This window comes from Salvelinus fontinalis, chromosome 1 (assembly GCF_029448725.1).
Source record: "Salvelinus fontinalis isolate EN_2023a chromosome 1, ASM2944872v1, whole genome shotgun sequence".
Lineage (NCBI taxonomy): Eukaryota > Metazoa > Chordata > Actinopteri > Salmoniformes > Salmonidae > Salvelinus > Salvelinus fontinalis.
In genome coordinates this window covers 82,324,474-82,351,191 of record NC_074665.1, presented here as the reverse complement: position 1 = coordinate 82,351,191, position 26,718 = coordinate 82,324,474, and the positions used below count along the sequence as shown (strand labels likewise).

The 26,718-nt window shown below is 44.5% G+C and overlaps 1 protein-coding gene across 3 annotated transcripts in view; it reads left to right on the top strand.

Annotated features, from left to right (window-relative positions):
- The window catches only part of LOC129862805 (thrombospondin-2-like), a 45,149-nt gene extending 20,706 nt beyond the window's left edge, over window positions 1-24,443 (top strand). For 2 of the 3 annotated variants that reach the window (XM_055934813.1, XM_055934802.1), the window contains exons 8-23: window positions 264-434; window positions 1,490-1,666; window positions 2,229-2,402; window positions 6,343-6,470; window positions 6,752-6,904; window positions 9,627-9,845; window positions 10,143-10,250; window positions 10,935-11,094; window positions 11,772-11,890; window positions 14,398-14,632; window positions 19,179-19,406; window positions 20,685-20,956; window positions 21,186-21,283; window positions 21,659-21,798; window positions 21,955-21,988; window positions 22,606-24,443. In XM_055934813.1, the coding sequence (XP_055790788.1) occupies window positions 264-434; window positions 1,490-1,666; window positions 2,229-2,402; window positions 6,343-6,470; window positions 6,752-6,904; window positions 9,627-9,845; window positions 10,143-10,250; window positions 10,935-11,094; window positions 11,772-11,890; window positions 14,398-14,632; window positions 19,179-19,406; window positions 20,685-20,956; window positions 21,186-21,283; window positions 21,659-21,798; window positions 21,955-21,988; window positions 22,606-22,609 (2,420 nt within the window). In that variant the 3' untranslated portion in view covers window positions 22,610-24,443. The remainder of the gene's footprint in view (window positions 1-263; window positions 435-1,489; window positions 1,667-2,228; window positions 2,403-6,342; window positions 6,471-6,751; window positions 6,905-9,626; window positions 9,846-10,142; window positions 10,251-10,934; window positions 11,095-11,771; window positions 11,891-14,397; window positions 14,633-19,178; window positions 19,407-20,684; window positions 20,957-21,185; window positions 21,284-21,658; window positions 21,799-21,954; window positions 21,989-22,605) is intronic. The other variant, XM_055934822.1, reaches the window with a different exon arrangement.
- The last annotated feature ends 2,275 nt before the right edge of the window (window positions 24,444-26,718 follow it).

Below are 26,718 nucleotides of genomic sequence, written 5' to 3'. Positions count from 1 at the left end.
ACACAGAGCAACTGTAGATGAGATGGTGTGTGGGGAAACAAGCTATAATGCAATGAGTTGACTTCATCGTAGAAATATAGCTCTGCGCATTTATTTTGTTTCAGTTTTGGTACATTTTATTTACATTTAATTGAAATAATGTAATTTTTTATGAGAGCTGATGTTGTAAAACAATATAGACATTCATCTAGATAACAGGGTTTTCACTTTTCAGAGGCAGAACATGATGATTTGTCATTAATAACCCCTTGAGTTTCCCCCAGCCATGGACAGTGAGGACGGCTGGTCCCCCTGGTCAGAGTGGACAGAGTGTACTGTCACCTGTGGGACAGGTACTCAACAGAGAGGACGCTCATGTGATGCCACCAGTAACCCCTGCTCTGGACCATCCATCCAGACCAGGAAATGCAGCCTGGGAAAATGTGACAGCCGAGGTGAGTCAACGTGTCTGCTACCGTCTCCTTTGTGTCAACCTACCTTGATCTCTATTGGTTAGACTGATTCAACTCTAAAGGTTGTTGCGATTTTAAAGACACTTTATATAAAGTTTGATTTAATATGATTTGATTAGACCAACTAAGGACCTTTGGGTGAACATGATGGTACCTCTCTCCCATCTCATACCATTACCACTGAGAAAGTTAGAGTAGATTTAGCCAAAACAGCATTGTGATGTGTTTACAGACAAAAGACAACCACATCATAAATGTAGTATTTTCCTGCAAGTGCCAAGTGAGAGTGTGTGTGTTTCTGTGTGCACGTGAGTGTGTGTGTGTGTGTGTGTTTCTGTGTGCACGTGAGTGTGTGTGTGTGTGTGTGTTTTTGCATGTGAGGGTGTGTGTGTGTGTGCACGTGAGTGTGTGTGTGTGTGTGTGTTTTTGCATGTGAGGGTGTGTGTGAGTGTATGTTTGTTAAAGGATCAAGAGAGAGGATGGTGTCGTTAGAAGCAGCTGTGTAATGATGGACCAGGGGACAAAGTGACTGAATAGACATATAGTGTACTGCTCTGCTAGACTGGAGATGGCTGGACAGGGACCTCATCCCACTCTGACTCAAAATACTTCTCTCACTCTGTCTCTGTCTCTGTCTATCTCTGTCTGCTGTGGGAAATAGGTGACCTAGTACATGGCTGTAGAGGGTGTGTCCATCCTGTTAGCCCTAAAGGACTCACTAGTGCCAACCAAACAATGTCACCCATAGTGATCTACATATTAGTGGCTTATTATACTGCATCCAAATTACCCAGAAATGGATAATAAAGACCTTTTAAATCTGAAAATATAATATATGCCATTTAGCAGAAGCTTCTATCCAAAGCCACTTGCAGTCCTACGTGCATACTGTACATGTTTTACACATGGGTGATCCCCTGGATCAAACACACTATTCTGGCGTTACAAGCGGCATGTTCTACTGCACTTAAAAGGACCACCATATTACATGTATGTATTTTCCTATACACTGCCTTGACTGACCTGTGTGTATTCAGTTCGTCAGGATGGTAGGTGGAGCCTGTGGTCTCCATGGTCATCATGTTCGGTGACCTGTGGCGAGGGTCAGATCACCAGGATACGCCACTGCAACGCCCCCACACCACAACTGGGGGGCAAAGACTGTGATGGCCAGGGGAGAGTGACACAGCGCTGTGAGGCCAAGCCCTGTCCCAGTGAGTATGGTGGCCTCAGAGGAACAACACAGACAGACAGGCACATTGTCCATACCAGACCTGGGTTCAACATTTTAGCTGTGCACTGATTGAGCTTGCCTCTTTCTTTAGAAGGAGAACTACTTTGAACCCGGGACTTTGATCTGATTAATAACCACTAACCTGGATTTAAAAACAGGCCGAATGAGATGTTTTATAGCTCATTACACTCATATAGGATGGGGCACCATTCACATGCTAAACATTCTGTCTGTCTTTTGTAAAACGTCAAGCTCAAATCAACTCGGGATGTGAGCTACTGTGGTTATAGCTTCCAGACCGCAACAGGGCTTAGAATCGAATGACCCCTAGGTGATGTGTAAAGTGGTTTGTGTGTGACTGTAGGTCTTCAACTAATACTGTAATTCACTTTCTTACGGTAAAAGAGACTTGATAAGGCAGTAATGTAAAGTAGTAAAACCTCCCCATGGACTCTTGAAAACTAGCTCCCAATGTGATCTAAAAGAGATCCTAACAAACAGTGTGATGGTCCACTAACTGTTTATTTGTTGTCCATGTGCAGTTGACGGTGGTTGGGGACCGTGGTCGCCATGGGCGATCTGCTCGGCAACCTGTGGGGGTGGAGTTAAGGGTCGGACCCGTGTCTGTAACAGCCCCGAACCCCAGTACGGAGGCCAGAAGTGCCCCGGGGAGACCAACGACAGTAACGCCTGCAACAAACAGGACTGCCCTATCGGTGAGTGAGTGTGTACGTGTGTGTGTGTGTGTGTGTGTGTACGTGTACGTGTACGTGTGTGTGTGTGTGTGTGTGTGTGTGTGTGTGTGTGTGTGTGTGTGTGTGTGTGTGTGTGTGTGTGTGTGTGCATGCGTGCGTGGACTGTGTGTGTTTGTGTGCGTGCGTATGTGTCGCACCCAGCACCTCCACCCTCATCCCTTTCCCTCTGTAACTTTGAGCTATTTCAGTTCATTCTAGCATTCCTGTTTAGTTATTATACCTCATTTCAACATTCCTGTGATAGGTGCTCTTAGAATGGCTTCCAGGCTAATTTATTCACATATTTGTGCTGATAACAAAGTTTGGGAGGATGTGTTTGGCCTATTATGAGAAGGAAGACATTAGCTAATGCTAACATTGCTCTGAAAGCACTGAAACCTGCTAACTTGGAGAGTAATGAAGGGAGCAACCTGAAGTGAGCAACTTGAACAACCTGGAGAAGCTAAATGTCACTATCGAAATATCAATACACACAATACAAATGTCCAGACGTAGCTGCATTATGCATGTCCTGGTTCTCTTCATTATCATAACCGGTCGCCATGTTTCTTTCACATGGCTGTTTTAGTTATAGCTCTTTTGTATATCTGCTAACCATGCTAATCCCTGTCAGACGGCTGTCTGCTAACCATGCTAATCCCTGTCAAACGGCTGTCTGCTAACCATACTAACACCTGTCAGATGCCTGTCTGCTAACCATGCTAATCCCTGTCAGACGGCTGTCTGCTAACCGTGCTAATCCCTGTCAGACGGCTGTCTGCTAACCATGCTAACACCTGTCAGATGCCTGTCTGCTAACCATGCTAATCCCTGTCAGATGGCTGTCTGTCTAACCCATGCTAATCCCTGTCAGATGGCTGTCTGTCTAACCCATGCTAATCCCTGTCAGATGGCTGTCTGTCTAACCCATGCTAATCCCTGTCAGATGGCTGTCTGTCTAACCCAGGGGTGTCAAACTCATTTCGCATCGTGGGCCACATACGGCCTAGGGAGATGTCAAGTGGGCCGGACCATTAAAATTATACCATACTCTGCTATAAATAACCAAAATATCATGTCTTTCCTTTGTTTTGGTGTAAAGAAGCACAAGAACATTAGGAAAATATTGAAATTTAATGAACTATCCTTTTACAAAACATTTCATGAAACACCTCATATTTCCTTAGACAAATGTGCAATTTACTTTTATCATTCACAAATATGCATTGCAACTGATCCCACTGATTGTACAAAGGCACAAAACTTTAATTGGTACTGAAAAATATAGTAATGCACTTTAAGATTAAATGAGACTTTTAAAGAAAGGAATTTTTAAACCACTTACACATACGCATATAAAATCTAAATGTAATCCCTGCGTACACCTTACAAACTAAGGAGAGTGATTTTAAATGTGTAATGAAGTGTTCGCCTGTCCTGTAAATCTGTAAACTTCATACATGAAACATACATACACATACAATACATACTGAAAATTTATGGAGTTGTATGAACAGTAGAATTCCATCACACAACTTTTGTTTTGAAGCTGCTGACTAACATTAAAGTGCACATTTTTTAAATCACCACAGTAAGGATTCATCTTCACAGAGCTGTATTCTTTCAATGCAAACAGTATCTAAGGCAGCATTTTAAAGGTGTTAGTCTAGTCTGGACTTGTATTTGTTCCTGAAACTTGGCATCTTTTGGCCTGTACAAGTGCATCAACACCAGGTGTCATGTCCTGACTAGCTGTCACTTTCAGAATGTCATTTAAGTGCTTGTTTGTGAGCCTTGAACGCATTTTTGTTTTATTGATATTCATCACTGAGAAAATTTGTTCACAAAGGTAGGTTGTCCCAAACATGCACAAAATTTTAGCAGCCAGGGCTGTTAATTTGGGGTACCCTGGTAGTAGATACTGATAAAATCTGTCCAGACCTACAGAGGCAAATTTGCCCTTCAAATCTGCATCACACTGCAAATCAATTATCTCTAGCTGAATTTCGACCGGCAGATCAGAAGCTTTAACTGTGAAAGGTGAGCGAAAAACTGAAAATTCTGTCTCAAGTTCACCAAATACCTGAAAACGTTTCTCAAACTCCCGCAGTAGTCCTGCAATTTTGTCTTTGTACCGTTTCATGTCCGCATCAGGTCTGGTCACACACACATCTCTCAGACAGGGGAAATGAGCAGGGTTGCCATTTGCCAGTTGCATCTCCCACAAAGTCAGCTTCAACTTAAATGCATGTATGTTGTCAGAAAACTGTGTGACAACTTTTTTGCGGCCTTGCAACATTTTGTTCAGATTGTTCAAGTGTTCAGTAATATCAACCAAGAATGCAAGGTCCCGTAGCCATTCCTGAGATTGTAATTCCAACACCGGTTTTCCTTTTTTCTCCATGAACTGTCCGATTTCCTCTCGTAGATCAAAGAAATGCCTCAGCACAGCGCCTCGGCTTAACCATCTCACTTCAGTGTGGTATGGCAGGCTGTGGGTAATGTTGCTGTCGCTGAGAAGTTTGTCAAACTGACGATGGTTCAGACCTCTGGACCGGATGAAATTTACAGTGCGAACAACCACCTCCATGACGTGGTCCATTTTCAGCGACTTGCAACACAATGCCTCCTGGTGCAAAATACAGTGAAATGTCCAGAAACGATCTCCTCCATTAAGGGCTTGTACTTTGTCTTTGAACTTTGTCGCGACACCTGCTTTCTTTCCGACCATGGATGGCGCGCCGTCTGTAGCCAGGCTGACAGCGCGGGACCAGTCCACTCCAACTCTGTCCAATGCAGCAACGACAGAGCCGAAAATGTCCTCGGCTGTTGTGGTGTCCATCATTGGCACCAACTCAAGAAACTCTTCAGTAACAGTCAATGTCTCATCAACTCCTCGAATAAATATGGCCAGTTGGGCCACGTCTGTGATGTCAGTGCTCTCGTCAATTGCCACGGAAAATGCAATAAATGACTTGACTCTCTGTTTCAATTGACTGTCTAAATCTGCCGATAGTTCCGAAATCCTCTCTGCTATAGTATTCCTCGTCAGGCTAATATTGGCAAAAGCTTGTCGCTTCTCGGGACATACAAGTTCAGCCGCCTTCATCATGCATCGTTTAACAAAGTCACCGTCGGAATACGGCTTCGATGCTAATGCTATTTCGCTAGCAATTAGGTAGCTGGCTTTTACCGCTGCTTCACTGACTTCTCGGCTCTGGATGAAAGTTGACTGCTGTTTCCTCAGACCCGCCAGCAATTCGTTAATCTTATCTCTTCTCAGTTGTCCTTGCAAGCCGTCATATTTTTCGCTGTGATGAGTCTCGTAGTGGCGTCGAATATTATATTCCTTCAATACCGAAACTTGTTGCAAACACACCAAGCACGAAGGTTTTCCGTGCATCTCTGTAAATAAATAGGACGTGGTCCATTTTTCTTTGAAAATTCTACACTCCTTATCTACTTTTCTCCGTTTGGATAACGACATTTTGGCTAATGAGGGTGTAGCGGAGAGGTAGAGACCAAGGTATTAACAACGTCGTAACAAGCAGCAGATGGCGCATTGATACCGTCTGCTGTTTTCAGTCTGTCTCAGTGATGCGGCTTGTCTTCTACTCTGATGGAAAGAGTGCGCCCCTTAGCGGATAATCCATGAATTGCAGCGAAGTAAAAATATTAATTCCATGTCTTTTATGCATTTTTTCCACTTTCAAATTATCCTGCGGGCCTGATCGAACCTCCTTGGGGGCCGGTTCCGGCCCGCGGGCCGTATGTTTGACACCCCTGGTAACCCATGCTAATCCCTGTCAGATGGCTGTCTGTCTAACCCATGCTAATCCCTGTCAGATGGCTGTCTGTCTAACCCATGCTAATCCCTGTCAGATGGCTGTCTGTCTAACCATGTTTTATTGTTCCCTGTCAGACGGCTGTCTGTCTAACCCATGCTTTGGGGGAGTGGACTGTAACAGCGGCTCTGATGGATCCTGGGAGTGTGGACCCTGCCCCCTTGGTTTCCGTGGCAACGGCACCCACTGTGACGATGTCAACGAGGTAATTTAGGGTTAAAGAAGGTTACACAAGTTAGATACTTTAACTAATGTTTAACCCTAACCTTAACCTTAGCTCTAATCATAGCCCTAAATGAATGTAGATCACCAGGCTATGCCTAACCCTAACCATTAGTTCATCCTGAACTCATTCATAGTCTTGACCTGTTACCCTTTTATAATCTGAGCCTATTTCTGATCCTCTTCCTCCTCAGTGTGACATGGGCTCTGCTTTCTGACTGACGAACTGAATTAATTGATTTGATATGTTTTCCCCCTTCTCAGTGTGACATTGTGTCAGATGTCTGCTTTAAAGCAGGTGGAGCATTGCGTTGCGTCAACACAGACCCAGGGTTCCACTGTCTGGCCTGCCCACCCCGCTACAAGGGAACACAGCCCTTCGGTGTGGGGGTGGAGGCTGCCAGCAAGAACAAACAGGTACGTCTGTGCCACTCTACATCGGTTTTAGATCTAGTGTATTCTTTAGGCAGCGTATTAGTGGAGGTTGTATGAGGCTTGGTTTACAGTATTAGTAGAGGTGGTAGGTGGGATGAGGCTTGGTTTACAGTATTAGTAGAGGTGGTAGGTGCTTTGAGGCTTGGTTTACAGTATTAGCAGAGGTGGTAGGAGGCTTTGTTTACAGTATTAGTAGAGGTGGTAGGTGGTAGGTGGCTTGGTTTACAGTATTAGTAGAGGTGGTAGGTGGGGTGAGGCTTGGTTTACAGTATTAGTAGAGGTGGTAGGAGGCTTGGTTTACAGTATTAGTAGAGGTGGTAGGAGGCTTGGTTTACAGTATTAGTAGAGGTGGTAGGAGGCTTGGTTTACAGTATTAGTAGAGGTGGTAGGTGGTATGAGGCTTGGTTTACAGTATTAGTAGAGGTGGTAGGAGGCTTGGTTTACAGTATTAGTAGAGGTGGTAGGAGGCTTGGTTTACAGTATTAGTAGAGGTGGTAGGAGGCTTGGTTTACAGTATTAGTAGAGGTGGTAGGAGGCTTGGTTTACAGTATTAGTAGAGGTGGTAGGTGGTATGAGGCTTGGTTTACAGTATTAGTAGAGGTGGTAGGAGGCTTGGTTTACAGTATTAGTAGAGGTGGTAGGAGGCTTGGTTTACAGTATTAGTAGAGGTGGTAGGTGGGATGAGGCTTGGTTTACAGTATTAGTAGAGGTGGTAGGTGGTATGAGGCTTGGTTTACAGTATTAGTAGAGGTGGGATGAGGCTTGGTTTACAGTATTAGTAGAGGTGGTAGGAGGCTTGGTTTACAGTATTAGTGGAGGTGGTAGGTGGGATGAGGCTTGGTTTACAGTATTAGTAGAGGTGGTATGAGGCTTGGTTTACAGTATTAGTAGAGGTGGTAGGTGGTACGAGGCTTGGTTTACAGTATTAGTAGAGGTGGTATGAGGCTTTGTTTACAGTATTAGCAGAGGTGGTAGGTGGTATGAGGCTTGGTTTACAGTATTAGCAGAGGTGGTAGTTGGTATGAGGCTTTGTTTACAGTATTAGCAGAGGTGGTAGGTGGTATGAGGCTTGGTTTACAGTATTAGCAGAGGTGGTAGTTGGTATGAGGCTTGGGTTACAGTATTTTTTTTATTTTTTTTTTCACCTTTATTTAACCAGGTAGGCCAGTTGAGAACAAGTTCTCATTTACAACTGCGACCTGGCCAAGATAAAGCAGTTAGTTGCTATGAGAGCTATAAAGTGTGTGGAACTTTACAATGTAATGTGTATGTGTATTTGATGGTGAATATGTTAGCACTCAGTTTCTACTCTAACCACAAATATCTGATGTTTTAATGATGCTTTGTTAGGTCATTAACTACTGGCACCACATCTGTTGTGGTATACTGTCACGATCGTGTGGGAGTGAGACGGACCAAAACGCAGCATGTGGAAAATAAGCCATCTTCTTTTATTTATGAAGAAGGCAAAACGAAACAAAGGCAACCATAGACTTTCCTAGACAACTACACACAACATAGACACAGCTAGACAACTATACTAAACATAAACCCAACTACTCTAAATAAACCCCCTAAACCTTACAATCACCCTGGACACTACAAAACCCACAAATACCCATGTCACACCCTGACCTAACTAAAATAATAAAGAAAACAAAGAATACTAAGGCCAGGGCGTGACATATACATACATTGTTTCTCCTTTAAAACTGTGATAACTGTTGGGAAGTTGAATCATGTCGTTACATAGCTCATTTTCCAATAGACCTGGGTTCAAATAATATTTGAAATCATTTAAAATACTATCAGGGCTTGATTGAGCTTACCTGGCACAATGGAACCAATAGAATAGTCACAAAACTACAAACCCTGTGTCAAAGCCGTGTGTATAGGTGGCAGGGAAGTCAGGCGCAGGAGAGTTAAACTGAGTGTAATGGAGACTTAATAAATGTCCATTTAACAATGCTCCAAACACGAACAATGTACATACGTAAAAAATCAACATGGTACGGGGACCCGTCGCACACCTATACATAAATAAACAACAGTTGACATAAAACAATCCCTGACAAAGACATGAGGGGAAACAGAGGGTTAAATACACAAGAAGTAATGGATGGGATTGAAAACAGGTGTGTGCGAAGACAAGACAAAAGCAATGGAAAAATGAAAAATGGATCGATGATGGCTAGAAGACCGGTGACGTCGACCGCCGAACACCGCCCGAACAAGGAGAGGCAACGACTTCGGCAGAAGTCGTGACACCCTGTCCATCTTGCACTCCAGACAGGCAAAAACATACACTCAAAAGTATTTGAATGATCTCAAATAGTATTTGAACCCAGATCTGCTCTGCCCTAATGTTGCATAACATACCAGTAAATCACTACTTTGTCACTGGCCTTTAAAAACTGAGCCTGCTCTGATCCGAGGCTAACATCGTACGAATTGATTTGAGGGAAGGGGAAAGGGAATTGACATCTGAGAACACACTTCACGATGAGATCGAGACCTGATTTACTACTGCACTTTTACCATGCTCTTCCTTAGGAAATGAAAATATGTCAAATTAGACCAAACAAAATGGTTTATTTCAGCAATAAGGTCAGAGGGGGTGTGGTATATGGCCAATATACCCCGGCTGAAGTGTCTTCTTATGATGTTCTCTTTCTTTCGCTCTATCTCATCTCTATCTCTCTAGGTTTGCGAGCCAGAGAACCCCTGCAAAGACAAGACTCACAACTGTCACCGTTCAGCTGAGTGTATCTACCTTAGCCACTTCAGTGACCCCATGTATAAGTGTGAGTGTAGGATAGGCTATGCCGGGGATGGCTTCATCTGTGGAGAGGACTCTGACCTAGACGGATGGCCCAATCAGAACCTAGTGTGTGGCGCCAACGCCACCTATCATTGCAGGAAGGTAACGGACCCTAACATTATGTTTCCTGGGCCACATTAAGCCTAGTCCATAGTCCTTGATTAAACCTAGACCTTCCTGGACTAGTCCTGGAATAAAAATTAGTTTCAATTGAGATTTTCCATTGAACATGCACTTTAGTCTAGGACTAGGCTTAATCTAGGTCCAGGAAACTTTTCTCCTCAATACCAGACCTGAAGATTTTCCAAATTGTTCCAATCTTACAGTATGTCACTCGTTGATAGTTCTTCCTGTGGCTATTTCTAAAACTGTTTCCATTTCTTTATCAATCTTTAACAGGATAACTGCCCCAACCTACCTAACTCTGGACAAGAGGACTTTGACAAAGACGGCCAGGGAGATGCTTGCGACAAGGATGATGACAATGATGCAATTGTGGATGAGAGAGTAGGAGACCTTTTTTAAAGGCCCTGTGAAGTCCAAAACGTTATTGTCCTTTGTTTTTATATATATATTTCCACACTATGAGGTTGGAATAATAGTGTGAAATTCTGAAAATTATGATAATGCCCTTTTAGTGTAAGAGCTGTTTGAAAAGACTACCTGAAATTTCAACTTGTTTTGCATGGGTGGAGTTTTGACCTGCCTTGCGATATAAGCTAATAGACCAATAACAAAGATAATTTCAAACCTAGCTACTTATGCCTCCCATTAGGCTCCTCCAATTAGGCCTCTCACTCAGACCACTCCCAGACACTCCTAGCAAAAGTATTGCTTGAGAAATTGCTCTTTGCTAAGAAGCTATTTTTGTTCATTTTCAACCATTTTAATTGAAAACAATCACAGTTAGGTACTTGATTGTTACCCAGAAATGATTTAATATTGAGATAAAAATGGCTGTTTTGGACCTTTAAGGCAAATGTATTAAATAGATGAAGAGATATTCAGTAACTCTTGGTAGGACAATAGAAGTTTGTTTCAAAGGTCAATGTTTTATTGTTAAAACCAACGCATTTCGGCAAATACCTTCATCGGGGTATTTAGATGAATTCAATAGGAAATCAAATGCCCTCTTCAAGCAACGGACACTTTAATAATTCCCATTTTGATGCTCTCTCTCTCTCTCCTTAGGACAACTGTCCTCTCCTGTATAACCCCAGACAGTTTGACTTTGATAAAGATGATGTGGGTGACCGTTGTGATAACTGCCCCTACGAACACAACCCTGCCCAGATTGACACTGACCACAACGGCGAAGGAGATGCCTGTGCTGTCGACATTGATGGAGATGGTACTAGTTATTTCTGACCAAATTACTAAAGAATATGCAACACTGTTATATTATAGTCAGGGGAAAGGCTACTTCAACTCTTAACTCTAATGTATTATTTAAAGGGATCGTTTATCTCCTTCCCCAGAGTCAGATGAACTCGTCGACACCATTTTTATGTCTGCGTGCGGTTTGCAGGAAGTTGCTAACTAGCGCTAGTGCAATTGCTAACTAGTGTTAGCGCAATGGCTGGACGTCTATTGGTATCTGCTAGCATTCTAGTTATTCTTGGCTCGAGAAACTTCCTCTAACTTCCTTCATACTGGAAACAAAGACATAAACATGGTATCCACTAGTTCATCTGACTCTGGGAGGTAGATAAAGGGCCTCATTGCCAAAATCCCCAGGTTACCCTTTAACAGTACTTTTAGAAAGTGTTAATGGGTACTAAGAAGATATTTAATCGATTATTGCGGGATAGTAAATCATGCAGAATGACTAGCTGGCAGATTTGCAATTCATCTTTCCACCCTCAACTATCAACTGATTGATTAGCATTAGCTACTTATATGGCACGGAATGTGATATGCCACATGCAAGCACAGGCAAGCAAATATCTAAGATTATGACTCAAGATAAGTCCTGCACACACAATATTACAATTTTCCATTTCATTATCCATTTCCCCTTCCCTTTAGAAATCCCAAATGAGCAAGACAACTGTCCGTACGTGTACAACAATGACCAAAAGGACACTGACATGGATAGAGTGGGTGACCAGTGTGACAACTGTCCTCTACTACACAACCCTGACCAGGTAGGAACAGTCACTATTAAACTACTTGTGTAATTACAAAAGCTACCCCATTGCTATTAGGGTTGCTAAATTCCAGAAACATTACCAATATTCCCAGAAACCCCAGTTGTAGTTGGAGGATTCACTCCCTCCTTATTCCTCATTCCAGGAATCTTCCAACCGGGAATTCTGGAAAACATTTAGAAAAGTTCTGGAAAATCAAGCTGGTATCTGTAACCCTCCCCTCTCCTCTCTAACAGGCTGACACAGACAATGACCTGTAACCCTCCTCTCTAACAGGCTGACACAGACAATGACCTGTAACCCTCCTCTCTAACAGGCTGACACAGACAATGACCTGTAACCCTCCCCTCTCCTCTCTAACAGGCTGACACAGACAATGACCTGTAACCCTCCCCTCTAACAGGCTGACACAGACAATGACCTGTAACCCTCCTCTCTCTTCTCTAACAGGCTGACACAGACAATGACCTGTAAGCCTCCTCTCTCCTCTCTAACAGGCTGACACAGACCATGACCTGTAACCCTCCTCTCTCCTCTCTAACAGGCTGACACAGACCATGACCTGTAACCCTCCCCTCTCCTCTCTAACAGGCTGACACAGACAATGAACTGTAACCCTGCTCTCTAACAGGCTGACACAGACAATGGCCTGTAACCCTCCTCTCTCCTCTCTAACAGGCTGACACAGACAATGACCTGTAACCCTCCCCTCTCCTCTCTAACAGGCTGACACAGACAATGACCTGTAACCCTCCCCTCTAACAGGCTGACACAGACAATGACCTGTAACCCTGCTCTCTAACAGGCTGACACAGACAATGACCTGTAACCCTCCCCTCTCCTCTCTAACAGGCTGACACAGACAATGAACTGTAACCCTGCTCTCTAACAGGCTGACACAGACCATGACCTGTAACCCTCCTCTCTAACAGGCTGACACAGACCATGACCTGTAACCCTCCTCTCTCCTCTCTAACAGGCTGACACAGACAATGACCTGTAACCCTCCTCTCTCCTCTCTAACAGGCTGACACAGACAATGACCTGTAACCCTCCTCTCTAACAGGCTGACACAGACAATGACCTGTAACCCTCCTCTCTAACAGGCTGACACAGACAATGACCTGTAACCCTCCTCTCTAACAGGCTGACACAGACAATGACCTGTAACCCTCCTCTCTAACAGGCTGACACAGACAATGACCTGTAACCCTCCCCTCTCCTCTCTAACAGGCTGACACAGACAATGACCTGTAACCCTCCCCTCTAACAGGCTGACACAGACAATGACCTGTAACCCTCCTCTCTAACAGGCTGACACAGACAATGACCTGTAACCCTGCTCTCTAACAGGCTGACACAGACAATGACCTGTAACCCTCCCCTCTCCTCTCTAACAGGCTGACACAGACAATGAACTGTAACCCTGCTCTCTAACAGGCTGACACAGACCATGACCTGTAACCCTCCTCTCTCCTCTCTAACAGGCTGACACAGACCATGACCTGTAACCCTCCTCTCTCCTCTCTAACAGGCTGACACAGACAATGACCTGTAACCCTCCTCTCTCCTCTCTAACAGGCTGACACAGACAATGACCTGTAACCCTCCTCTCTCCTCTCTAACAGGCTGACACAGACAATGACCTGTAACCCTCCTCTCTTCTCTCTAACAGGCTGACACAGACAATGACCTGTAACCCTCCTCTCTCCTCTCTAACAGGCTGACACAGACAATGACCTGTAACCCTCCCCTCTCCTCTCTAACAGGCTGACACAGACCATGACCTGTAACCCTCCTCTCTCCTCTCTAACAGGCTGACACAGACAATGACCTGTAACCCTCCCCTCTCCTCTCTAACAGGCTGACACAGACAATGACCTGTAACCCTCCTCTCTCCTCTCTAACAGGCTGACACAGACAATGACCTGTAACCCTCCCCTCTCCTCTCTAACAGGCTGACACAGACAATGACCTGTAACCCTCCTCTCTCCTCTCTAACAGGCTGACACAGACAATGACCTGTAACCCTCCTCTCTCCTCTCTAACAGGCTGACACAGACAATGAACTGTAACCCTGCTCTCTAACAGGCTGACACAGACAATGACCTGTAACCCTCCCCTCTCCTCTCTAACAGGCTGACACAGACAATGACCTGTAACCCTCCCCTCTCCTCTCTAACAGGCTGACACAGACAATGACCTGTAACCCTCCCCTCTCCTCTCTAACAGGCTGACACAGACAATGACCTGTAATCCTCCTCTCTCCTCTCTAACAGGCTGACACAGACAATGACCTGTAACCCTCCCCTCTCCTCTCTAACAGGCTGACACAGACAATGACCTGTAACCCTCCTCTCTAACAGGCTGACACAGACAATGACCTGTAACCCTCCTCTCTAACAGGCTGACACAGACAATGACCTGTAACCCTGCTCTCTCCTCTCTAACAGGCTGACACAGACAGACAATGACCTGTAACCCTCCTCTCATCTCTCTAACAGGCTGACACAGACAATGACCTAGTAGGAGACCAGTGTGACAACAACCAGGACATTGATGAAGACGGTCACCAGAACAACCTGGACAACTGTCCTTATGTGGCCAACTCCAACCAGGCAGACCACGATAAGGACGGCAAAGGGGACGCCTGTGACTTCGACGATGACAATGATGGTATCCCTGACGATAGAGACAACTGTAGATTGACGCCCAACAAAGATCAACTGGACACTGATGGTAAGGAGGAAAACACGTGTGCATGGACATATGCATACCTGCGCGCACACGCACACACACACACACACAACATGCATCAGCATGTTCAATACCCTCACACCTGTGAACAGTGCTGTGACTGTAGCTGTCTGAATTAGTAGCCACTAGGTAGACTCTGTAATAGCCCTATATAGTATACTGTAGATACTATCTATAATCACACAGACTGCTGCTTGTGATACAGGAATCTCCCTTTGAGGCTTCCCTGCGCCTGTCCACCATAAAACACAAAGCAGAACCTATTGCCCTCCTTTTTACACTCATGCACTTGGGAATCCTAACCCTGCACCGGGGAACCCTAACCCTGCACCTGGGAACTGGGAACCCTGTACCTGGGAAACCTACCCCTTCTCCGGGGAACCCTAAACCTGTACCTGGGAACCCTAACCTTGCACCTGGGACCTGGGAACCCTGCACCTGGGAACCCTAACCCTGCACCTGGGAACCCTAACCCTGCACATGGGAACCCTAACCCTGCACTGGGGAACCCTAAACTTGCACCTGGTGAACCCTGCACCCGGGAACCCTGCATCTGGGAACCCTAACCCTGCACCTGGGAACCCTAACCCTGCACCTGGGATTCCTAACCCTGCACCTGGGAACCTTAACCCTAACCCTAACCCTGCACCTGGAAACCCTGAACCTGGGAACCCTAACCCTGCACCTGGGAACCCTAACCCTGCACCTGGGATTCCTAACCCTGCATCTGGGAACCTTAACCCTAACCCTGCACCTGGAAACCCTGAACCTGGGAACCCTAACCCTGCAACTGGGAACCCTGAACCTGGGATCCCTAACCCTGAACCTGGGATCCCTAACCCTGCACCGTGGAACCCTAACCCTGCACCTGGGATTCCTAACCCTGCACCGTGGAACCCTAACCCTGCACCTGGGAACCCTAAACCTGGGATCCCTAACCCTGCACTGTGGAACCCTAACCTTGCACCGTGGAACCCTAACCCTGCACCTGGGAACCCTAACCCTGCACCTGGGAACCCTAACCCTGCACCGTGGAACCCTAACCCTGCACCGTGGAACCCTAACCCTGCACCTGGGAACCCTGACCCTGAACCTGGGAACCCTGACCCTGAACCTGGGATCCCTAACCCTGCACCGTGGAACCCTAACCCTGCACCGTGGAACCCTAACCCTGCACCGTGGAACCCTAACCCTGAACCTGGGATCCCTAACCCTGCACCTGGAATCCCTAACCCTGCACCTGGGATCCCTAACCCTGCACCTGGGATCCCTAACCCTGCACCATGGAACCCTAACCCTGCACCGTGGAACCCTAACCCTGCACGTGGAACCCTAACCCTGCACCGTGGAACCCTAACCCTGAACCTGGGATCCCTAACCCTGCACCTGGGATCCCTAACCCTGCACCTGGGATCCCTAACCCTGCCCCGTGGAACCCTAACCCTGCACCTGGGAACCCTAAACCTGGGATCCCTAACCCTGCACTGTGGAACCCTAACCTTGCACCGTGGAACCCTAACCTTGCACCGTGGAACCCTAACCCTGCACCTGGGAACCCTAACCCTGCACCGTGGAACCCTAACCCTGCACCGTGGAACCCTAACCCTGCACCGTGGAACCCTAACCCTGAACCTGGGATCCCTAACCCTGCACCGTGGAACCCTAACCCTGCACCGTGGAACCCTAACCCTGCACCGTGGAACCCTAACCCTGCACCTGGGATCCCAACCCTGCACCTGGGATCCCTAACCCTGCACCTGGGATCCCTAACCCTGCACCTGGGATCCCTAACCCTGCACCGTGGAACCCTAACCCTGCACCATGGAACCCTAACCCTAACCCTGCACCATGGAACCCTAACCCTGCACCTTGGAACCCTAACCCTGCACCGTGGAACCCTAACCCTGCAACATGGAACCCTAACCCTGCACCATGCAACCCTAACCCTGCACCATGCAACCCTAACCCTGCACCATGGAACCCTAACCCTGCACCGTGGAACCCTAACCCTGCACCATGGAACCCTAACCCTGCACCATGGAACCCTAACCCTGCACCGTGGAACCCTAACCCTGCACCGTGGAACCCTAACCCTGCACCGTGGAACCCTAACCCTGCACCTGGGATCCCTAACCCTGCACCATGGAACCCTAACCCTGCACCATGGAACCCTAACCCTGCACCATGGAACCCTAACCCTGCACCGTGGAACCCTAACCCTGCACCATGGAACCCTAACCCTGCACCGTGGAACCCTAACCCTGCACCTGTGCACCATAAACACATATGAGATTCCTTTTATCCCCTCCTTTTCACCCATATTTTTACAGTTCAATATGCCATGTTCTATTTCCCCTCTCTCTATAAAAAGGCAGGTGTATAGTGAAGTATGGTTAGAGGTTTAGAAGTAGTATTCGCACATCCTGTAACTGTTGTTGAATCCTCCCACAGTTTTATTGTGCAAGTATGGTGGGTGGGTCAGACAGGAAAGAGTTAATAAAAATGAGTATTTCTTGGTCAGGGTTGGTGATGTCATTAGCGTATGACTTCATCGTGCGGAGCTGGAACCCATGAGGGATCATAAGCCAGCTAGCCACCCTGCAGCCAGGACAGTTTTATTTCCGAAAGGGGCATCTGGGCTCAATTGCTCTCGATTAATCCACAGTGCCCAATTTCAGTTTCATCATGCAGGGTTACCTGGAAATTGTTTAGTTGACTTTAACTAGAAACAGCCTGTGTGGAGAGGGAGGGAGGGAGGGAGGGAGGGATATGGGGAAATATGGAGGGAGAGGGAGAAACAGAGGGAGAAAGAGAGAGAGTGAGAAAGAGTGTGCCAGATCCCTTCATCCTCTTCACATCTCATCAGAAGGTGTTTATTTGATAGAATCAAGTCAGCCCCCTGTGCAATAACAAAAGAGTAGAGGAGAAAGTGGGAAAAATGCAGCTACTTCATCATAGCACAGGCTTTAATCTCGCTGGCCATTTCCCTTCACTCTGTATTATGCCCTGATCTATTTCTAACTATTGCCTCTAAGACAGTTACACGTATCAATGGCAGTTTTCATGGCATGCAGAGATGGCTGAGACTCCTTATTGGACTTGGCATGCAGAGATGGCTGAGACTCCTTATTGGACTTGGCATGCAGAGATGGCTGAGACTCCTTATTGGACTTGGCATGCAGAGATGGCTGAGACTCCTTATTGGACTTGGCATGCAGAGATGGCTGAGACTCCTTATTGGACTTGGCTTGCAGAGATGGCTGAGACTCCTTATTGGACTTGGCATGCAGAGATGGCTGAGACTCCTTATTGGACTTGGCATGCAGAGATTGGTGAGACTCCTTATTGGACTTGGCATGCAGAGATGGCTGAGACTCCTTATTGGACTTGGCATGCAGAGATGGCTGAGAGCCTTATTGGACTTGGCATGCAGAGATGGCTGAGACTCCTTATTGGACTTGGCATGCAGAGATTGGTGAGACTCCTTATTGGACTTGGCATGCAGAGATGGCTGAGACTCCTTATTGGACTTGGCATGCAGAGATGGCTGAGAGCCTTATTGGACTTGGCATGCAGAGATGGCTGAGACTCCTTATTGGACTTGGCATGCAGAGATTGGTGAGACTCCTTATTGGACTTGGCATGCAGAGATGGCTGAGACTCCTTATTGGACTTGGCATGCAGAGATGGCTGAGAGCCTTATTGGACTTGGCATGCAGAGATGGCTGAGACTCCTTATTGGACTTGGCATGCAGAGATGGCTGAGACTCCTTATTGGACTTGGCATGCAGAGATTGGTGAGACTCCTTATTGGACTTGGCATGCAGAGATGGCTGAGACTCCTTATTGGACTTGGCATGCAGAGATGGCTGAGAGCCTTATTGGACTTGGCATGCAGAGATGGCTGAGACTCCTTATTGGACTTGGCGAACATACTATATGAAAAGATAAAAGTTCCTGGGGAAAAAATTGCGGTTATTTTCTGTTCCGTTTTTTTAATGAAAACTTAGTGGACTGAGTGAAACATCTGCCTTCCCTGGGGTGGGAATTTTGCAACATTACTGATAGTGTGGAGGCTAGAGAGTTATATATATATAGGCCTACTGTAGTCGCCAGAAGTTATGGAAATTTGAAGTAAAGTTACAGGTTAGCATGGATCGTTTTCACTCATCGTGCACCCCAGGAGGAGTAACTGCTGCGTCTGCAAAAACGAATGGGGATCCTAATAATAAATAAATAAAAGTAAACTAATGGGGATCCTAAATAAATAAAAGTAAACTAATGGGGATCCTAATAATAAATAAATAAAAGTAAACTAATGGGGATCCTAATAATAAATAAATAAAGCTTCCATTAAAAGGGAATAGGAGAGCAACAACCGAAGATGAACTGCAACACTGTATTAGGAATTCATGGTGCTCTGTTATTCATTTAAAAAGCAGACCTCGTTACGACCATAGTCTTTGTCAAAGTTGTCACACTAGGACTTTGTATTTTAACCCAACATCTTCTGTTCTTCTATCAACAGGCGACGGTAGAGGAGACGCCTGCAAAGACGACTTTGACAACGACAACATCCCGGACATCCTTGACGTGTGTCCTGAGAACAACGCCGTCAGCGTCACAAACTTCCGGAAGTTTCAGATGGTGCACCTGGACCCCAAGGGAACCACGCAGATCGACCCCAACTGGGTGGTTAGGCATCAGGGCAAGGAGCTGGTGCAGACCGTCAACTCTGACCCTGGCATCGCTGTTGGTGAGTAGGATATAACCTCAATATGTGGTCCCTATACTGACGTAAAATATAGAATTATTAGAGATAAATTAGAGATTTAATTCACTACAGTTTAGAAATGTGCAGACTGTCAACTCTGACCTTGCATCACAGTGGGTGAGTAGAGCAGGACAACCTTACCTCAGATACTTTCATGTACACTATATATACACAAAAGTATGTGGACACCCCATCAAATTAGTGGATTCTGCTATTTCAGCCATACCTGTTGCTGACAGATGTATAAAATCAAGCACCCAGCCGTGCAATCTCCATAGACAAACATTGGCAGTAGAATAGCCTTACTGAGTTCCGTTACTTTCACCGTGGCACCGTTATAAGATGCCACCTTTCTAACAAATCAGTTAGTCAAAGTTCTGCCCTACTAGAGCCGCCCCGGTCAACTGTAAGTGCTGTTATTGTAAGTGGAAATGTCTAGGAGCAACAACGTCTCAGCCGCGAAGAGGTTGGTCACATAAGCTCACAGAACGAGAACGCCGAGTGCTGAAGCGCGAAGCACGTGAAAATCGTCTGTCCTTGGTTGCAACACTCACTACCAAGTTCCAAACTGCCGCTGGAAGCAACGTCAGCACAATAAGTGTTTGCCTGCACTTAACCCTGACCTCAACCCCATCCAACACCTTTGGGATTAATTAGAACGCCGACTGAGATTCAGGCTTAATCACCAAACATCAGTGCCCAACCTCACTAATGCTCTTGTGGCTGAATGGAAGCAAGTCCCTGCGGCAATGTTCCAACATATAGCGAAAAGCCTTCCCAGAAGAGTGGAGGCTGTTATAGCAGCAAAGGTGGGGACCAACGTCATATTATTAATGCCCATGATTTTGGAATGAGATGTTCGACGAGCAGGTGTCCACATTCTCTTGGCCATGTAGTGTACATTATGTGGATTTTAATTCTGAATCCCTGATGAATTTTTAATAACCAACCATCCTTAGTATTCACATGTTCTGTCCCACTATCCATCCTTAGTATTCACATGTTCTGTCCCACCATCCATCCTTAGTATTCACATGTTCTGTCCCACCATCCATCCTTAGTATTCACATGTTCTGTCCCACCATCCATCCTTAGTATTCACATGTTCTGTCCCACCATCCATCCTTAGTATTCACATGTTCTGTCCCACCATCCATCCTTAGTATTCACATGTTCTGTCCCACCATCCATCCTTAGAATTCACATGTTCTGTCCCACCATCCATCCTTAGTATTCACATGTTCTGTCCTACCATTCTAGGCTTTGATGAGTTCAACGCGGTGGACTTCAGCGGTACGTTCTATGTGAACACGGACCGGGATGACGACTACGCTGGTTTCGTGTTCGGCTACCAGTCGAGCGGCCGCTTCTACGTGGTGATGTGGAAGCAGATCACTCAGACCTACTGGGAAGACAAACCCTCCAAGGCCTTCGGTATCTCTGGTGTCTCCCTGAAGGTGGTCAATTCAACCACAGGCACAGGGGAGAACCTGAGAAACGCCCTGTGGCACACAGGCAACACTAAAGATCAGGTTTGCTAAGATCCAAGATTTCATCCGAAGTAGCTACTCACCCTGACACAGCTAAGTCATCCAAAGTGGCTTCTCACCCTGACACAGCTAAGTCATCCAAAGTGGCCACTCACCCTGACGCAGCTAAGTCATCCAAAGTGGCCACTCACCCTGACGCAGCTAAGTCATCCAAAGTGGCTACTCACCCTGACACAGCTAAGTCATTTTTCTCCTTCTCTGTTGTCCACAGGTGCGCACTCTTTGGCACGATCCCAAAAACATTGGCTGGAAGGATTACACAGCCTACAGGTGGCACCTCATCCACAGACCCAAGACTGGTTTCATCAGGTGAGCAAGTCCAGCCTAATGCCTAGGCTTTAGCTCAGTGGGTTAAAACAGTCTTGTGGCATGTAGAAGACCTGGGATCGAATCCAGTCAATCACACCCATCACACTTTCCTCAGTAACAGTCGGAAGATTCTTTGTATAATAGCAGAACAAATTATATACAATAGGCTAAACTATTGTCTACTACATCTTCAAATAATATTTTTGCAGGAATCCTATTGTTAAAGGCTGCAATAAACATGTTTTTAAATTGAAATGATCCTACCATTTGCATTTTTATCCAGGGTGTTTTGTCCATAGTGTGTTTTATCTAAGTGTTCAGCACACCAAGCGATCATTTTCAATCATTCATGTATTGTCTTGTTGCGTTTTGCAGGGTTGTGGTTTATGAAGGGAAACAGATCTTGGCAGACTCAGGACCAGTGTACGACAAGACGTTTGCTGGAGGACGGTTAGGCCTGTTTGTGTTCTCCCAGGAACTGGTCTTCTTCTCCGATCTCAAATACGAGTGCAGAGGTGAGTCCTGTAGCTAGCAGCACCATTCTAGCTTGGTCCCAGATCTGTTTGTGTTGAATGGTTGGTTGGTGAGAGATCTCTCCTTTTTGGGAGACAAAATGCAGTTGAAGGGGGGAAAGTGTTGTTAAAACCTTCTAAATCTTTTCCAATACTCAGATGAGCTGGAGTTTCCAACTGTGTTGTCCATCAGGTAACAATCATAAAGAGGTCTCTGTTTTGTGTCGGCTGTAAAAAAAGAAATTTTTAAAAATCACGCTTTGTTAAAAAGAAAACAGCAGTCATGCTTTTGTTTCTGCTTGTCACCTTGCCTGGTTCCAATGACTCAGATGACTCAGACACTTAGACTAGTGTGTGTGTGTGTGTGTGTGTGTGTGTGTGTGTGTGTGTGTGTGTGTGTGTGTGTGTGTGTGTGTGTGTGTGTGTGTGTGTGTGTGTGTGTGTGTGTGTGTGTGTGTGTGTGTGTGTGTGTGTGTGTGTGTGTGTGTGTGTGTGTGGTCTGGTGTTAAATGTTTCAGGTGCTACTTTGATCACAAATATGAGAATACTGCTTGTTCACTGTTGTTCACTGTCAAAACAACGAAATAGTTGTTGTCTTGCTTTACGGAATGATACAGCCAATGCTCCACCTTGTCCACCTTGTGCTGTATTCAGTGTTCTACATTCCCAGAACCATACTGCCACACTGTATAGGTATACAGCTGTATACTGTATATAGACTTAATCTACATACTGTATGACTCTGGATATGCTGTTATTCCTTAGCTTTGTTGTTATAAATAATCACACTTTTTCTTCTTTTTTATCTAGATAACTGAACAGCGTTGGATGTGAAAACTTCAAATGGCTTAAAGACACTTAACCTCATAACCTGTTCACCAGCCTATTGCTGAGTCGCTCGTCATTTCAAGCAAAGCAATGTAGCTTCAACTTCGCCCCTCCAAAGTCTTTTTGGCTCTAACTTTCCATTGAAGGGGCAGCCATGGCCCTTTACAGTTTTTCTGAGTGCCTTATGTGAAAAGACATTTCCTTGAGAAGTGAAAACAGATGACAAGTGGACAAATGAAATAGGCCTGGGCGATGAAAAAAAACTGTAACTGATGTTGACAACATATTATAGGGATTCTTTGAACAACCACTTTTGTGCTTTTCTCCTAACTTTCTACAGCTTTACATTAACAAAAGTAAATATAAAATGATTGTTACTCGATAAATATTGATATTCTTGCTGGAATAGAGAGCAACTTGGTACAGTAATGGTGTCTAGGTCGCCCAGCAACTAAAGGTCTCTGTATTGACCTCAGCAGTTTCAGCCATACAGTGAAAAATGTGATCACATGTAATATTAACTGCCAAATATCTGCCAAACTCTTCATTGATACCAAAGCACACTGATGTATGTTGCTGACTTAAAACAAAGTTATATTTTGTATTGTTTCTTATGCCATCCTGAACTAAGTTCCCCATTTAAAATGTTTGTCAAACTCTAAGGTTGACCCTGAGGACGTTTTATAGCATTTTAAAGTACTTTGGGATGTTTATACTAAGTTTGTACTATAATTTCTTCAGTAAATTATTATCGTGAGTTTATGTCTTGTTTGTTAGAGATTGTAAATAATTTATTTATTTGTTTACACTGACGAAATTTCACAATTGAAGTACAACAGAAAAATCGTTGGATATCAACATCAAAATGTCTCAAACATCAAGATAAAATAGACGATCACAAACTTTGTGCACTATGCAGTGTTATGTCATGTATTACTTGATTCATTGGTTCACTAATTCCCCAAGAGGCCCTATCGTCCCTCAAAACAATGCAGTGGTTTCAAGAGGAGCAGTTGTAGTAGTTTGGGTTGGTTGTAAAACTCTATTCCAATACCCCTCTAGCATCCCACTTCCATAGAATCAGGCAATACATTGTGCATGCATTCTAAGTAGTATGCTAGTATGGACATTGGAACATAGCCTTAAGTGTTGATGTAAGAGTGCTACATTGATGTAAGGGCAAATGTCATGTTTGGGGTTAGTTGTAGTATGTGTGAGAGAGCAACAATGATTATTATGTTAACGGTTCACAGCATCCTTGACCACGACAGCTGACGGTCTGAGGTTTGAGTGTGTATGCCTGGTGTGACGGAGGGCATTTCAGATGGGACACAATGAAAACACTTGACTTTTTGTCAATGTAAATGTGTCGCTCACGTGTTAACGTGGAAACAGGTGGTCATGAGAAGAGAACTTTCTGTTTTGAATGAGTGACACATTTAACCAGATGAATCTATTCAAACATTTAACCATTATAGAATCTATTAAAAAATCAAGCAAAAATGTTTCTTGTAACTTTTGGTTGAATTATATGTATCAAGGATATTTGCAATGTATAGCTTTTAAGTTGTCATCAGTCTGCATAGCATTAATTGTTGTCAAATGTAGTTTGTTGTTAATAACTAGCTTTGTTATATTTTGTGAGGGATATTGCAATGCACAAATGTAAAAAAACAACAACAAAAAAACAAAAACAAAAAAGGTATTGGTTTGTTGCTAAATGTACCATTATTAGTTGTGATAGTTGTGGAGGAGTCGTCATGTATGTGTTCCACTTAAAAGACATTATCTTATTTCCTAAATAAATTGTTTGTACACCATGTCTTCTTCATTGTGATAATGGAAATGATGGATTGTTATAAATATGTCATAAAACGGAAGTAGATTTATATTTAACATTAAACTGATTGATTGGTTAATTAATACATCAGATCCTTTAAATGTTGTCAAGTGAAGATCAAATATATAGTCCCTCTATTTGAATCTATCGTATGCAAAGAGAAATATGGATACAATCATTTCAAAGCAATTTTTTAAATTTAACCTTTATTTAACTAGGTGTGTCAGTTAAGAACAAATTCTTATTTTCAATGACAGCCTAGGAACAGTGGGTTAACTGCATTGTTCAGGAGCAGAACGACAGATTTTAACCTTGTCAGCTCGGGGATTCAATCTTGCAATCTTTCGGCTACTAGTCCAACACTCTAACCACTAGGCTACCTGCCACTAGGCTACCTGCCACTAGGCTACCTGCCACTAGGCTACCTGCCACTAGGCTACCTGCCACTAGGCTACCTACCGCCTCTATTATGCAAAACCAAAGTAGCAGTCGGTGTTGATAGAAAGGTGTTTCCCCTGGCTAGATGATAAATAACATGTTCCTAATGTAACATACTTTCACATTCCATGAAATTGCATTGACAATAAACAATATATCTGAGACAGGTTTCTTCTCTGACCTTGCTGTGAGAATCCGAAGATATGTTTGAGGGGTTTTAGCTCTAAGATCACACACACACACACACACACACACAAATCATTGTCAAATTCAATGCTAATGAAAGCCAACGTAACCATTTACAAGATAATTATACAGTCTCAAAATGAAACGTACATCCATTTGCACTAGTAATTAGTAATTATGTTCCATGGAATGCACTGCAGCAAATAGGATTCAGATGGCTTTCCTTGTCACGTTGCTGCTCAGGCCTTCGCTGCAGATCGGCAGTATAAAAACAGAATGACTGACTCATGCACTCAGTGGCATGGTAGCAGCACAGGAAACACTAAAGGGTGGTGCTGAAGATTCTGCGCTCTGTACCATCTGTCCATAAGGTATGTAGAGAGCAAGGACACTAAAGGGTTTTAACTACAGTAATAAAGGGGAGGAGACAAAGGCAAGGACCGGATTGATATGAAGGAGTTTGGGAGATTAAAACCTGTTTGGGCTGCAGGGGCAGTATTGAGTAGCCAGATAAAAGGTGCCCATTTCAAACGGCCTCGTACTCAATTCTTGCTCGTACAATATGCATATTATTATTACTATTGGATAGAAAACACTCTCTAGTTTCTAAAACCGTTTGAATTATATCTGTGAGTAAAACAGAACTCATTTGGCACAGGAAGTGGAAAGTCTGAAATCGAGGCTCTGTTCTAGGTCCTGCCTATAAATGGGTATGATACGTATTAGTATACATGCACGTCATACACCTTCCCCTAGGTGTCAAGAGGCAGTGAGAGAAGAAATGGAGTGTTTATCTTGGTCTGAAGTGGAATAAATCCTCTTGGAATGACGTGTCACCCATTTCCTGTTTTCTGGAAGGCGTGAGGATGGACCTGGAATTGCCTTCTGAAAAGCTGCCGTTATGGACAACTAATATCTCCGGCTTTGATTTTATTTGATACATGTGACAATATCATTGTAAAGTATGTTTTTTCAATATAGTTTAATCAGATTATTGACATTTTTTTCGGGAGTTTTGCCGTGTTCCGTTCTCTTCCGTTTGTTGACATGGAGAGATTCGTGCCACTTGGCAAGTGTGCTTGCTAAATCGATAGGGAAAAAGGCCGTTCTAAATCCAAACAACGATTGTTCCCGACAAAGGACCCCTTGTACAACATTCTGATGAAAGATCAGCAAAAGTAAGACCCATTTTATGATGCTATTTCATATATCTGTCGAACATGTGAACTAGTCGTTTGCTCCCAGAGTTTGGGTACTCTCTCGCTATAACGTAAACTGGATGTGGTAATGAAGTTATTTTTAGAATTCTAACGCGGCGATTTTATTCAGAACTAATGTATCTATCATTTCCTATACAACATGTATTTTTTAGTTATGTTTATGAATAGCTATTTGGTCAGAATATGTGTGTCAGAAAAAGTGTCAGAAAAATATCCGGACGTTGTGGGAAAAAGTAGCTATGTTAGCACAATGTATAACCACTGATTTCAGCTCTAAATATGCACATTTTCGAACAAAACATAAGTGTATGTATAACCTGATGTTATAGGACTGTCATCTGATGAAGCATATCAAGGTTAGTCAAAAATTATATATCTTTTGCTGGTTTGTTACGATCGCTAACCTTTGCT